General features: G+C 37.6%; 1 protein-coding gene across 4 annotated transcripts in view; it reads right to left on the bottom strand.

The window, feature by feature from the left end:
• The window catches only part of EVI5 (ecotropic viral integration site 5), a 99482-nt gene that overhangs the window by 26841 nt on the left and 56461 nt on the right, over nt 1-16180 (bottom strand). For all 4 annotated transcript variants that reach the window (XM_088154235.1, XM_088154234.1, XM_088154237.1 and 1 more), the window contains 4 exons: nt 13039-13173; nt 11648-11788; nt 11015-11173; nt 274-420 (listed from right to left, as the gene is read on the bottom strand). In XM_088154235.1, coding sequence (XP_088010361.1) covers nt 274-420; nt 11015-11173; nt 11648-11788; nt 13039-13173 — 582 coding nt within the window. The remainder of the gene's footprint in view (nt 1-273; nt 421-11014; nt 11174-11647; nt 11789-13038; nt 13174-16180) is intronic.

Below are 16180 nucleotides of genomic sequence, written 5' to 3'. Positions count from 1 at the left end.
AATAGAGTATCTTGGTATGTTATATAACGTATAAAGTAAAATTATAATAATACATGATTTTTTAAAAATAAAAACTTATCTAATGTATAGATGATATCCTGTTTGATAACTTAAGTAAATGCAACCCAATGTTAATGATAATTTGGCATTAAATCTACCATTCTTCCTGAAAAAGATGTCAGGTAATATTAATGCAATTAGCATAGATTATTTTTTTAAAGTTTATAAGTACAATGCTCAATAGAATACAATTCATTTATCCATTGCACATACCTTGCATTCAATCTCTGCTTGCTTTCGTTTTGATTCAGTTAACTGTGCCAGAAGCCCTTTGTTTTGTGCAGACAAATACTGGACCTTTCCTTGCAGGTTTGTGATCTCTTGCTCAGCCCTTCGTAAATGGTTGCTATTTATCTGGTTCTGAGGAAGAATGAGGCAGATGAGTATTAGCTACCATCCAGTCAATATGATGCTTTGAAACTGAGCATAAACCAGAACAGTTGACGGGGAGGTAACAGTGATCAAGGCTCAAAAACAACATTTTTAAGATCTACAGGCAATCGTGAATTATCTTAAAAATATCTTCAATGAGCCCTCCTTCTAAACACAATTAAAAATTCCCTGCCTACAAGCAGGATATATTTCCAGTACTAAAATTCTAGAGGGTTCTAAGCTTCTGACAGCACAAACCCTAGCCTAATATTTTTCCACATAAAGCTCCTCATAGGATAGCATCTGATTAAACTCTCAAATTTTAGTATCTGGAATATTGCACCTGTGGGCAAAGTGATGGCATGAACTTGAATACTTGGCCAAAAGAGCTGCAGAAAATCAAACTGATCAAATTTGTAGTAAAACCAGGTTTTATATGGTCAGAAATGATGTAATTTCTCTTAGGTTCTTGCTCCAACCACCAGAAAGGACAAACTAGGAGTTCTTATACTGATGTCATCTTCTCTCTTAAGATGTTATCTTGTAATGTTGTATTTTGGTGTGGAAGCTTTATTCTGTCTCTCATTTAAGCAAAGGACCAGTTGTTTATAAACAATGAAAACTTTGTTTATTGTAATCATAATATAACAACAAATAAATTGTAGGGATAAGTTGCTCCTACAAGATAACATGGGATATATATTGCTTTATGCTTATTTACAGAATCATAATTTATTTTGTCACAAGGACAAGTATCTTTTAAAATATATTGTCTCCTTTCCCCCTATAAACTATCTTTATTATCACTCTATTTTCATAGCTTTCTGCCTACCTCGTTATAAGAAAGTGCCCAGTAAACCCTTTACTTATTTTAGGAGAATGCAAATTTTATTAAAAGGCATAAGTTTCATGAGCTGTAGTTCACTTCATCAGATGATGAAGGTTCATATCTTTTAATAAAACATGTTAGTTGGAATCAGTACTATAATATACCTTCTGCTTTTTTTGCCACCATTTTCTAACATGGGTCTCCTATGATTTTTAGCAGAATGCAGTAGTTTATCATTCTATCACATACACTCCCTTTCTTCTTCAAGCTTTGCTTCCAAGACACCATATGTAAGTAAAAGATTTTTCTGCTCTAAAATATTAAATACATTCTATATATTTCCTGTTTCGATGAAGCATTTAGCAATCACATTTTTGTTTGCAAGTATGTATTGACTTTTATTTCCATAGCTGCTTCTTTTTGCTTTTTCTCTATGCCGTATCAATTTCTGTTAAGTGGACCGTTATCATCAATAGTTGGTTCTGGTTTAGCATTCATTTCTTTGTCTCCCTATTGAACATTTTATGGTTTATTCTATTTTTCCTAATGAGGTGGGAAATGTCTGTAGCTTCATAGCCTCTTTGCTTAACTGCAACTGCTTAAGCTATACCACTTTCAGGCTTTTTAGTGAAAAGCTAAAAGATCCACCACCAAGAATTGTTTTCAGAACCAGTCCAGCCAACTTTGCACACTTTTGAGGCTTCTTTGAGTCTTCTATCATCTCATCCTCTTCATCCTTAATAGCAACTTCAGCTTTTTCTTCAGTTTTCTTTATGTGATCATGGAACTGAAGATAATGCTTCTCTTGACCCTAAGAGTTCTTTCCATTGTTCCTTATTTTTCAAATTCACCATCTCTTGCTTTGTAGTAGTTTTCACGTTCTCAGCAACTGTATCTGACTGTTCTGCTTTCTTTGTCTGGCATTCTATTTTCTTAACAGCAGTCACCAATTATTTCTTAGCTGTTTCACCCATAGCTTTTACTAATGCCTCCATTACTAAATTTTCTATTGTTGTATCTAGAGGCAATTCAAATTACAAACTCTTCTGTTTTGCCTTTCATCTTCTCTAGACTATCTTTTTAGCATTCTTGCTTCTTCTACAACAACTCATTTTTGTACATTGCCTTCCTATCTGCTTCTGCAGCTTTTTACTAGCTTCTCCAGGTTGCCTATCTACAACCAATGCTTTCTTCACAGCAATCTTTTTTTCAGTTTGTGTTATCACTGGTATTTTTTTCTCCAGCTGTCTCATTTCCATAATATGCCCTTATAGTCCCTGCTTTTGAGTAAGCATCACAAATATAATCCTTTTTCTCTTCCACACTCTACTGGGACTCGTTACTAATAATGTAAAAAGATGTTTACTTAGTAATCTTTATAACATTACATACCTATTAGAGTTTTCCCCTGTCCTCCAGTTCTGAACTGTTAACAAACAAGGAGGATCCTATGTCTACCATTCCCAAAATATTCTGCTTCCCAACAATAACATGCTTTGTTGTCATTTAATTATCATAGTTAGTAGTAAGAAATATATGTTGCTGCATTACTTTTTTAGTTTTATGTCTTTGTAGCACCTCACTTTGTAGTTTGGATTGCCTGTCAGCCACTCACCTCTTGAAACAACAGTTAGCCTTCATATGCCCCTTTTTGATTACTTCTTCATCTCCTTTCCTCTGAAAATTTTGTCAACTTACTCATTTTTAGAATAAAAGATTCCTCTTTTTCTCTACAGGTCTTTCAAACTGGATCAAAAGTAATATTTTATTTACTGTAGAACTGCCAAATCTGAAAAGTGAGTCCTCTTTATTCAGCGCCAACTAATTACCCACCTCAGCTGCTTTTAATACTGAATGTCATTCCTATGTTTGATTTTTACCTTTAATTCATAGGGCAAATGAAAATAAATTTGATCCAAACTTATTAATTCTATAATTTTTTCTAGATTTTCTACCTTGTCTTTGGGCAACTTCATCTTGTGCGCCAGTTGTGCCCGTTCCTGGATTGGGAGGCTCTACTCTCAGTCACTCATGCCCTGGTCACCTCCAGAATGGATTACTGTAATGCACTCTACATGGGCTATGCCAATAGGATCAGGGCTAATCTCACCTTGGGGGGAATGATGTTCCAAAAGGCAGGTACCATGGCAGAAAAGGGCTGCCTCCTGGGTCCCGTCAGATGGAACTCTTTAGCAGGTGTGACCTTCCAGCTGGACCTGATGAGATGGGTAGATGTAACCGGGGAGAGGCAGTCCTTCAAATATTCTGGTCTCACACCATGTAGGGCTTTAAAGGTCAAAATCGGCACCTTGAATTGAACCCAGAAGCAAACTGGCAACCAATGCAGCTTGTGGTGATGGATGTTCTCACCTAGTGGCTTTATGTACAGGGGGCAAAAAAGTATTTAGTCAGCCACCAATTGTGCAAGTTCTCCCACTTAAAAAGATGAGAGAAGCCTGTAATTTTCATCATAGGTATACCTCAACTATGAGAAACAAAATGAGAAAAAAAATCCAGAAAATCACATTGTCTGATTTTTAAAGAATTTATTTGCACATCATGGTGGAAAATAAGTATTTGGTCACCTACAAACAAGCAAGATGTCTGGCTCTCACAGACCTGTAACTACTTCTTTAAGAGGCTCCTCTGTCCTCCACTCGTTACCTGTAGTAATGGCACCTGTTTGATCTTGTTATCAGTATAAAAGACACCTGTCCACAACCTCAAACAGTCACACTCCAAACTCCACTATGGCCAAGACCAAAGAGCTATCGAAGGACACCAGAAACAAAATTGTAGACCTGCACCAGGCTGGGAAGACTGAATCTGCAATAGGCAAGTAGCTTGGTGTGAAGAAATCAACTGTGGGAGCAATAATTAGAAAATGGAAGACATACTGTACAAGACCACTGATAATCTCCCTCAATCTGGGGCTCCATGCAAGTTCTCACCCTGTGGGGTCAAAATGATCACAAGAACGGTGAGCAAAAATCCCAGAACCACACGGGGGGACCTAGTGAATGACCTGCAGAGAGCTGGGACCAAAGTAACAAAGGCTACCATCAGTAACACACTACGCTGCCAGGGACTCAAATCCTGCAGTGCCAGATGTGTCCCCCTGCTTAAGCCAGTACATGTCCGGGCCCGTCTGAAGTTTGCTAGAGAGCATTTGGATGATCCAGAAGAGGATTGGGAGAATGTCATATGGTCAGATGAAACCAAAGTAGAACATTTTGGTCTAAACTCAACTCGTCGTGTTTGGAGGAGAGAGAATGCTGAGTTGCATCCAAAGAACACCATACCTACTGTGAAGCATGGGGGTGGAAACATCATGCTTTGGGGCTGTTTTTCTGCAAAGGGACCAGGACGACTGATCTGTGTAAAGGAAATAATGAATGGGGCCATGTATTGTGAGATTTTGAGTGAACACCTCCTTCTATCAGCAAGGGCACTGAAGATGAAACGTGGCTGGGTCTTTCAGCATGACAATGATCCCAAACACACCGCCCGGGCAACGAAGGAGTGGCTTCGTAAGAAGCATTTCAAGGTCCTGGAGTGGCCTAGCCAGTCTCCAGATCTCAACCCCATGGAAAACCTTTGGAGGGAGTTGAAAGTCCGTGTTGCCCAGCGACAGCCCCAAAACATCACTGCTCTAGAGGAGATCTGCATGGAGGAATGGGCCAAAATACCAGCAACAGTGTGTGAAAACCTTGTGAAGACTTACAGAAAACGTTTGACCTCTGTCATTGCCAACAAAGGATATATAACAAAGTATTGAGATGAACTTTTGGTATTGACCAAATGCTTATTTTCCACCATGATTTGCAAATAAATTCTTTAAAAATCAGACGTGATTTTCTGGATTTTCCCCCCCACTTTGTCTCTCATAGTTGAGGTATACCTATGATGAAAATTACAGGCCTCTCTCATCTTTTTAAGTGGGAGGACTTGCACAATTGGTGGCTGACTAAATACTTTTTTGCCCCACTGTAGATGTTAAACAGGAATGGAGAGAGTACCAAACCTTGTGGCGCTCCACATAATAGGGGAATATGAGATGGGTGGCTATATAAATTGAACAAATAGATAAATAAATTTAACAATTTCTTTAACATCTGTATTATGAACCAAAATGCACATAAGATTTCCCCACTTTTGTGTTCAAAGAGCTAAACCTTTTCCTTAAAGTATCAGGTCTCGGTTTAAAACCTTTTGCATATTCTTTGTTTAAAGACAGTATATTAAGCAGCTTCTCTAGCTATTGAAGTAACTAAATCTCAAAAGCTTCCTTGTTTTTTAGATCTGTTCCCTTCCTTTTTTAACACAGCTATCTTCCTTCTTTTCTGCTGTTCCTAAGTAGGTTGGTTAAAAACCTAGTTCTTATCTTCACCCACTTTTTAAAAAATCTTTTTTGAATGCTTCAGTTTTAGTTGTTGCCCAGTGTCTTCTTTTTCTTCTGTCTAAGATCATCAAACAAATTGCTCTCACTCAATTCCTTCCCATTTTGTCAACAAATAATCCTTTTCAATCAGGGTTTCATGTAGTCTATGCTAATGAGTTCACACTGTCTTAAGCTGTCATTGATTTACTGCTGGCTAAGGCAAATCACGAATCATCAGTATTGGTGTTGCTGGATTTGTCTGCAGTATTTGACACCCTTAGTCATAAAATCTTAATATCTTCTCTGAGTTTATTAGACACTGACAATAAGTTTCTCGCTGGCTCTTTTATTTCCCACTGTACATTTTCAGTTAAGTAGAAAGGTTTTTGCTCTCAGCCCCTCCATTTAGCTGAGAGTTCTTTGGGGCTCAGCCCTAGATCTACTCATTGTCTTTGTACACTTTGTTGATAGATTTCTTCTTTTCAGTTTAACTATCATATCTACGCTGATAATATCCAGATTTCTTCTTCTGCTTCAGTTTTGGATAATGCTCTTTCCTCTCCAACTCCAATTTCAACTTCCATGAGTGGACAACTGTAGTAGTTTGTTGGCAGGCCTTCCTCATTCTGCTTATCACTCTCTGCTTCAGGTCCAGAATACTGCAGTTTGTCCGGTTCTAGATTTCTCCCAACTCATCCCTAGCTTTTTTTCTCCAATCGCTATATTGGTTGGGTCTTCAAGAATCTTATTAGTTTAAACTGATGGGTTGAACTTCAAGGCCATGTATACAGGAACCCCCAGTGTCTTGAATACCCTGATTACAGTTCATATTTCTGTACACTTGGCTCCATCTTGCAATCAAGGTTGATTAGTTTTTCCTTGTGTTAAATTTAGGGCTTTTTCTCACCTACACTCTGGCATCACCTCCCTCTTGAATTACATCTGAAGTCCAATCTCTTGAAGTTTAGCAGCTCTCTCAAAAGTTGACAAAAAGGTGTGGAGATCTTCTGCAGCCATATATAAGATAAAGTGTTTCATTCGAATCTTAAACTGCAACATTTCCTTTTCATGACATTATGCCTTTTTATCAATTAACTCCATCTGAACTGTACCTCCTTTTCTTTCACCTCCAATTCCCTCAGCCTATGTTGTTTTCTTAACAGCTCTAAATATTTAATACCTGGCAGATTTGACATTCTGTGGATGTTGTGTGTGTGTGTGTGTGTGTAACACAAAATTGGTAATCAGTAATAGTCTTCTATCTTCCCAGTGATTCCCTCATACTGAATATGGAATGTATATAAGACTTGCATAAGTGGGTGATTTATTGCTTATGCTTCTGCAAAAAAGAAAAACAGAAATTTTATTTAAAAATATATGGAAAATGTGGTTAAATAATGTTTATTGGTCATTCTGTGGATACCTTAAAAGCACTTTTCAAATTAAATTTGGAGATACTGGAGTTTATTCAACTGAGGAAAAATGAAAGCTCCTAGTCCAGATAACTTTCCAACAGAATGGCATAAATTTCTTATAGATTTATTGGCTCCAATATTGCTTATAATGAATCATTTAAATCTGGTAAACTATTGATATCTTTCTTTGAGGCTTACATAACACTAATTTAAAAACCACGTAAAGATTCCTAATATCTTGTGCAAGCTATAGACCCTTCTTGTTAATCAATGTAGATATTAACTGTTTTGTTGGCTCAGTGACTGCAGTCTTACTATCATTCACACACTTCAGTCTGGATTTATCAAAAACAGACAAGTATCAAACAATTTACTTTTATGACTATATGCTTTGGATATAGCTCAAGATAAATTGGATTTTTCTGAATTAATATACAGTGGTACCTCGGGTTACGAACTTAATCCGTTCCGTGACTCTGGTCGCAACTCGAAGCAAATTTCCCCATAAGGTTCAATGTAAATACGGTTAATCCGTTCCGCCCTCCCTCCGGATTTGGTCGCAACCCAAGGCAAATTTCCCTATAAGGTTCAATGTAAATACGGTTAATCCGTTCTGAAACATATGCATTTTATTTTTAAACCACAAAAACATGAAAAAAAGTACAGTACAGCACAGTATGAAGAGGGAGAATGGGGTGGGGAGGCAGTTATTGTTTGGAGGGAGAGTCCCCCTCCAAAAGGACATCGGGGAGATCGCCTTCAGGGGTTTCCTCTCTTCTTTGCCTCTTAGCTGCAGGCTCAGTTCTGGGGAAAAACCTGTCTAAAGTCAGTTGTTTTTTCCTGCGCTGCATAACCCTCCGGAAATGAAATTGCCATGCTGACAAGCACACCAAAAACCTTCCAAAACGCCACAAAACACACCACAAGCCTCACCGAATGTCTCCTTGCTACTGCGATCTCGCCCACAGGAAGCCACGACCACATGGCAGCAGGGAAAACGGCCGCAGATCCGGTTCGTAACCCGAGGCGAGTTCGCAACCCAAAAAGTTCGGTAACAGAGGCGTTCGTAACCCGAGGTACCGCTGTATTATGATGCTAAAAAAGTTTCTGACATGATTTAGATTAATTTTATAAAGCAAATTATCTCTAGGTATAGTTTCCTGTCTTCTTTTATTAAATGGATTGTAATGTATTAGTCACAACCTATAGTAAATCATTTTATTTCTCGATCAGTTGAGTTACAATATGTTACCCATCAAGTTGTCTTCTTTCTCCACTACTATTTGACGATTCTTGAACCATTACCAATCATTGCTAGGTAGTCTCATGGTATCACTGGCAGATATTCTGGCAATGGCAGATTCAGGATAAAAATTATTTTTATATGCTGATGATATTCTGGCAATTCTGGATAATTTTTCTATAACTTTGCCTAATTTGATACAGGTGGTTCAACAACTTGGAAAATATTCAAGTTAAAAGATTAATTGGGAAAAAATCTAATTTCCTTCCTTTGGGATCTGATATATCAATAGATCAACATAAGAAGACAGGACACCAAGGACTATCTCTTGAAGAAAAGGTTATAATTATCAGAATTCCAGAACTATCATTAGACATTTATTTTATCATCTATATTTAGATAGAATGACAATATAACTTAGTATGGTTAGAGTTAGGCTCCATGAGTTTTATTGGAAAGATAATATGCATCTCCATTTAAATTTTGGCAATTACTTGGGTCAATGTATAGCAAAAGAAGTCTTTCATTTCCTGGCTTATGTTCAGCTAGTGTCAGGCCCAGCTCAAGAACAATGGTGAAACAGTCCAGTTGAGTATAGTTCCTTTATTTGCTTACATCATATAGACAGAATCTTGCCAGACTAAATCTATACTATAGCAACTAATGGATATACCCTGGGAGATTCTAGAGAGTGGCTATCTTGAACCTCTTATGCTTTCCATGCTCCCCCTGCAGACTGTATTATCTTTTGTCTCCTTTCTCCTCCTGGAATGCACCCCCTCCTTCCAGATAGTCTTGACCTCTGTTGCCATCCACCACATCTAGACAAATTTGAGTCCTATTAGGATGTATACTGGGTTGTAATGTTAAGTCTTATGAATATTTAACTTCGCAGAAAAACTACTTTTAAAATCAGTGGTAAAATGTTTATTGGAAAATATGGGCAGAATCTGGAATAATTATTTTAAATTAATTACCTTGTAATGGCTATTTTAAGGATGCTCAACAACTACAGGTAGGATTTTCTCTCTTGGCAATGTAAGGAATTTGAGGATACACTAACTCATATGATTTGTTCATGTCCAGTTTTGGTTTCTTTTTGGAAGAATATTTTAACACATAAGTAGAAGTATGGGTAAAGGTTTTCAAAATATAGTAAAATATGTCAGTTATTTTGAACTACTTTCCAAAATTGTAGAATATGATTGTAGAATAGGCTTTACATAATTGAAAAAGAAAACACTCCCCCCCAAATCCTGGGAAAACGGAAAAGCCCAACCCCATCCACATATGATATGGCCACACCTAAACTGTATAACTGGCCTGATCATTATGACCTTACCCACTGGCCATAAGGTTGGCTGCTGCTGACTGAAGGTATACCTGTCTCAATAAAGTATTTCTTATAGAATAATTCTCATGAACAAGAAACAAAACAAAATGCAAGAGTAAACTAATTGAACTCAGGTTTAATTGAACTCAGGATATGTTATATTTGTTAGGTTCTGCTGTTTTGGGTTATGTCTATACATGACAACTCCTAATAGCCTCAGCCAGCATAACCAGTGGTGAATGACCCCAGGAACTGTAGTTCATGAATTTCTGAAGAACTACAAAATCTCCACAACTTGCCTACCCAGTTTACATACATTTGAGCATGCGTGTGTGTGTGTGTGTGTGTGTGTGTGTGTATTGCTCATATATGATCAAATAGAACAAATATACCCCCTACTGGCTGAAAAGATGAGAAAAACGAATTGCTGTTTAGTGCAATTAGGAAGCATGATGAAAATCATGAATGGATTTAAACTCATACTGAACTGGTTTTAACATGCTACATTATTTTTTTCATTGTTGGAAAGAATCCCAATTGCTTCATAAAGTTGTTCACTGTTGTTCTTTTTTAGATTCTGCATCTTCAATAATTGATTTTATTGTTATAACATACTAGAACCTATTAGACAAAAAACTAAACAATCTAACAATCTAACAAAAAGCTAAATGTTTTAATTTAGAACATTTTTGGCCAGAAAATATATTGCTAATGTGTGTTTTCTGGATCTAAGTATTCATATAGATAACAGAGTTATTTACAAGTAGACCTTTAAATGATATAACAGTAAACCTTTGAAAATAAAAAACAGCATCAACATATTGGTTGTGAGGGAAACAGAATCCTCTAAGGAAGTCGCAGTATTATCCCAACTCAGGTTTTAAAAGGGGTGTTTAAGCTGTTGAGTTTTCAAAAAACTCTTCATTAAGCAAGACAGCAGAATACATATAGCCTGAGTTCAAGCCGTATCTGCACTCTGAATTCTTAGATAGAATGTGGAGTAGATTACAGAAAAGAAAAATGGGTTCTATTGAGGTATTAGACTGCACCAAGAACTCTTCAAAAGAAAAAAGAAGCAAAGAATGGCTGACACCTATCAGATTTGATATGTTCAAAAACGGAGGACCAACAATTATTTGTTTTCGTCCTCCCATCCAACCTTAGAAAAATTCTATTTGGGGGAGAAAAAATTGGGCTGGAAAAGGCAGATAGCCCAGAATCACCCAACCAGCTTCACAAGTGGATGATACTTTATATGATTATGATATTTCCTGCCCCAAACACACTACTAATTTCATGTTGCTTTTCAAATTTTGTGTTCTCATGGATATACTATGCAAGTCCTGATATTCAATATTTTTTGAGTTACTATGTTTCTTACCTGAGTTTCCATTTCCATCATCCTTTGTTTTATTTCTTTTAGCTCTGCTTGAGTTTCTGCTTCTCGGAGTCTGACTGACATTAGCTCATCTTGCAGTTCATTTACAGTATTTTTTTTAGGTGGGTCTTTCCATCTTCCAGAGGTGCGAATTAGATGACGCTAAAAACATTGCTATGTCTTAATATACTTTCACTGATTTTTTTATCATTTAAGAATTTATCCCACAGTGTATCTAGTTTCCCCATATCTGCTGTTTGGCTCAGAAGTTATTTTTCAAATTTTACTTTTCAGTGATAGAATAATATAAGCTAATATAAAGTTTCAATCTCATTCACAGTTGCTCCCACCGAACTATATTCAATAGCAGTTCCTTCTGACAAAACATGTTTCTTAGTAGGTTGCAAGATACTCTGCCTTTCACACTGAAGGTTTCAAACCATATCAGCTTCAAGAAAAAAACCATAAATTCTTGTCTGCTAAAAGCCAGAGTTCAAAATGAATGCTTGGGCTCTCTCAACCCTGATATAAGGGTTCACTTACTCACTAATTTACTCCTTTGCATGGACCCCACCAATCTGCCCAATTTATTGCCAAATCAATTTAGGCTTATTTGACTTAGTGTTAGAGAATTACCTGCCAGTGTTCCTCCAAATCTTTAACTTGTTGCCGAAGTTCTTTTAGACCCATTAGAGCTTCTGCTTCTCTTAGTTTAACTGCAATCAATTCCTCTTGAAGCCTAGCAATATTATTCTCATCAGGCAAAGAGTTATTCCTCTGCAGAAAAAGAGGCATGATATTGGTATAACATCTATCTAGCACAAAAACCTCTTGCAACTATAGGATAACTTACTAGAGGATAGGTGATGCTCCACTAATCCAGAGTACAAAAATCACCCCATCTCCTCAAATAGGAAAACCTTTCTTCTGGAAGGAGAATGCTATTTATTTCTTCATACAGAACCCACATCAAGTGGTCAAAGAACTGTAATGATGACAGCACAAAAGTTCTATAGTATCTCCTGGCTGACCTTATCTGGGCTCAGAAGTATCTGAGTGGGAGACCTCCAGAAAATATCAAGGGTGTAGGCTAGATTGGGAAGTTGAAAAGACATCCCAGAAAAAAGTAATGGCAAACCATTTCCACACTGAGTCAATGTGGTGAGATGGTCACAGGGTTGGATTAGGAGACCTAGCTCCTAGGGGAGACCTAAATGAGACCACCCTCAGCCCCAAAAGCTGCCTGAGTGACTTGAGCCAGTCATCTTATCATCTCAGCCCAATGTATTTCACAGAGTTGTTGCTCTGCAGGAAAATAGGAGAGAACATTATGTACACTGTTTTGAGCTCCTAAATGAAAAGTGGAATATGAATCTCGTAAATAAATAAATAAATAAATCTGCCAAGAAAATTATATGGACCTTCCCATGAAGTCATCACATCCAGTTCAGGATACAATAAAAACAGCATAAATTACAATACATTTGTGATGGAATGGAATTATGAAGGCCAGGCTCAGGGAGATAAGCGTGTTCTTAATTCGCTGGAGGAGCGTGGGAAGTTCAAGAGGATGAGGCTGGCACCTCCCTGAGGAATTCACGGTGTTGTGGCTGGCTGGCTTGGGAGCTAGGTTTCAGTCTGGGGAGATTTTCTGTCTAGAGGTTGTAGCTAATAAACACAGTAGAACTGAATTTGCATCATCTCTTGGAGTTCTTTGGGCTAGACCTGACAATATTTTAGGTAATGTTCCAATGGAAGACTCGTGTCATCTCCCAACAGTGCTACTGAAAGTAACAGAATACACAGCAGTGTACCCAATGCTCATTGTGCACTGTGCTCATAGTGCACAAATGGGAATGTATGGATGGAGATTGTTGAAATTTGTCATTTCATGAACAAACATTTCATTGTAAAGTAATAATTAAAACTGACCCATATTTATCATGCACCTCAGATTATACGGAAAGTGATGTAATGGTCAAGGATTTGGGAAACTGATTCTACAAATCTTTCTTAGTTTGACTTGCCTTTTCCATCTCAAGAATCTTATCTTGCATTTCCTTCAGGGCACTGTGTGATTCTGCTTCACTGAGTTTTGCTTCTATCAACTCTCTTTGCAACTGCAGCACAAAGTCTTCACTGTGGTGGGAACTGCTCTTATGCTACAGAGCAAGTAAATCCAATATTGGTGTTAACAGAAGTGATATCTTAAAATGTAAAATCATGCACACAAAAAATCAGACAAAAAGACTTTTAAAAAAGCTGTAATATTTGAAACAGTAAAGCTTCTTTCCCTAAAACATTTCTCTTCATACCTACCGATTGCAACAAAGACAATGCTACTGCTTTCCAAAGATCATTACCATGTACACCTTAATTTTCTTTCAACTGTGATTTTTTCCCCTAACCCAAATATGTAATTAAGATTAACTTGTTTCTAAAAGCTGTGGAAACACAGTTCTAGTTTTCTTAAGATCTAATAAAATCACTCAATTAGTCAGAATTATTAGCATTTTGTGGTAGTTGCTAAAGTTTTGTTCCAGTTGACTGACAAACCACCCAATCCCAAAGATATGGTAGAAATATTTTAAGACTAAAAGGTATTTTTACTTCTCCAACTAGCCACTAAGTCACTGTGTTTTTCCAATTACAGACAATCTGAGTCAGCCAGCCTGCAGCAATGACTAACAGAAAAGGCAATCTTGCATTTTCACACTGTTTATTACTTGCAAAGCAGCTAGAACCATTCCTTTCATTGCAGAAAATAAGGCAGGAGATAAACAGATCCACCCACAGTGATCAAGAGTTGGTTAACAGATCTGTATCTGTGCCATTATCAAATGTCACTGAGATATGTGACAGTTGCTAAACAGCACTGTGCCCCATTGCCATCACTGCATTCAGGATTTCCCCTTTGAGTGCAACTGCAGCAGACAAATCACAGCAGCATCATATGAACCCTCACATTCTGTAAGTTTTTACCTAAACATTAACAATATGTAATAAATTGGCTTAACTGACTGCAACTATGCATCTGCACAATGGATAATCCACCCTCTTTCCAATAAGACTTTGTCACAGTTATTTATTGCAAATGTCACCCCCATCCAAAGGCTCTAGGCAGTTTACATCTTATAAAACATAATATGATCCATTAAAATAACAACCACCCTATACCAATTAAAAATCAGATCGCTTTTTAAAATCTTACAACTAACTTAAACTGAAATTACATTAGCCCAGTAGAAAATGTGTTATGCTTCAAATGCATGGCAAAAAAGGAGGGTCTTGGCTGCCTACTGCCTTGCTAAAACAAGCATTGTGCAGGCCATCCTGACCTTGAGAAGGGCAAGCTCTTCCACAGAGTTCTGGCTGCCATCAAGACAATTTGCTTCTGGTTCCTACCCCTTTAACCTTCTGTAGGGGAGGGATCCAAAGCATTCCCTCAGGGAAAGCATAACCCCATCCAAAGTTATCACAGGAACCCAAATCATTTCTTGACAAACAACAATCCCATGTTTTGCTAGGATTCAGACTGAACCGATTTCATTTCTTATAGAGTCTCAAAGCCATCAAACACCAGGTAAGAACATCCACTCAGTGCAGGGTATAGATGTACAGCTGCATATTGATGATAGCCCACGTAAAGCAAAACTGTTTAAATACAAGCGCAACATCAAAAGTTGCTATAAATTTTAAATGTTCCATGTTTATCATACTGTCTGCAGGAGTTTTTGGAGGAGAGGGATAAAGATACAACACAACGTATGTCCTTTTAGTGTCATATTTCATGCCAGAAACAGTACACCAAAGAAGTGGGTATTTTCCAGCAACAGACAATTAGCCTATCTAGTTCAGTACTGTCTACACCAGTGTTGTCCAAACTTGGCCACTTTAAGATGAGTGGACTTCAACTCCAAGAATTCCCCAGCCAGCTCATCCAAGTCCACTCATCTTAAAGTGGCCAAGTTTGGACAACACTGGTCTACACTGATTGACTGGCAACTCCCAGCTACATGTGAGATTTGAAGATCCTAAGCAAATGTTCTTGCTCCTTGCCCTTCTTGTCTTGAAAACACTGATGAATGGTAGGTAGTACCAGAGCTTGAGGGATTGTCTTTTGCACTAGGGAAGGGAGAAAACGAATATACCTGAATGGGTTTGAAAGCTCACTTTATTTTTCTACTCTTAACCTGCCATTTTTTTTTCATTAGCTAGCATAATCAATCTTATGAGTTACCTGAATCTGAATTGCACAAATGCTTCTGGAACTTGTGTTTGTTTCTGGAATTTGCACATTTAATTAAAAAAAAATCTGAAGAGATTTATCGTTTGCAGAACCACTCTCTCTCCATTGTCTCTGCTTACCCAACCAGGTCTAGCAAAGAGGGCATGCTCTGGGTCCCTTCTATCAAGCAATGTCACCTTGCCGGACCCTGGAGTTATACCTGCCCTATGGAACAGCAGATTTGGATGGCCCCGAATCTTTTAGCCTTTCCTAAGGCACTGAAGACCTGGGTGCTGCCTACATGGGTTTTTTTTTGGTTTGTTTTATCTTTGTGGGCCAGGGGTTGTATGTTGTAGTTTTTGTGCTTTTAATTTTTGTATAACACCCAGAGTTACCTATGTGAGATGGGCAGTCATATAAATCATTTAAATAAATCATTAAATACATTAATATTTCTCACATGACAGTCTGGGCATCAGATCTATCAAGATAAAGATATTTAATCTAAAAAAAAACATGTATCCTAAGCCAATTCCTTCTTTTTCAATGGGCAAACTTGTGGCTAAAAGCCTGAATTAAAGATTGAAATACAAGTTATCTGATACTGGGAATGGAGCAGATGAGCAAAAACAGAATCATGCTTAATTTGAAGGCTGCTTTTGATCAATCAAAAGGCAGATTAAAGAAAGGAAATTCAATCTGTGTCAAATAGGTGGGAACTATGCTTGGATAACCCCTTTGCCTAGCTCCATATGCTTATGTGTTCTCTAGTCTATAGGTTTACAAACTCAAAAACAAGGAATACTCTTGTATAGAAGTATCTCAAGGTCAGGGCTACCCATCCTGACAGATCTAGTGCCTGCTATTGTTCAGTTATCAGAACCACTAGAAGTCTGTGCCCTGTTTCCATTCCTTTGAATACCTCATCTGTCTAATACACA

Source organism: Python bivittatus, unplaced genomic scaffold (assembly GCF_059951505.1).
Source record: "Python bivittatus isolate LINGU-HERP-01145 unplaced genomic scaffold, Pbiv_v1 ctg000700_np1212, whole genome shotgun sequence".
Lineage (NCBI taxonomy): Eukaryota > Metazoa > Chordata > Lepidosauria > Squamata > Pythonidae > Python > Python bivittatus.
This window is presented reverse-complemented; position numbering and strand designations above follow the sequence as displayed.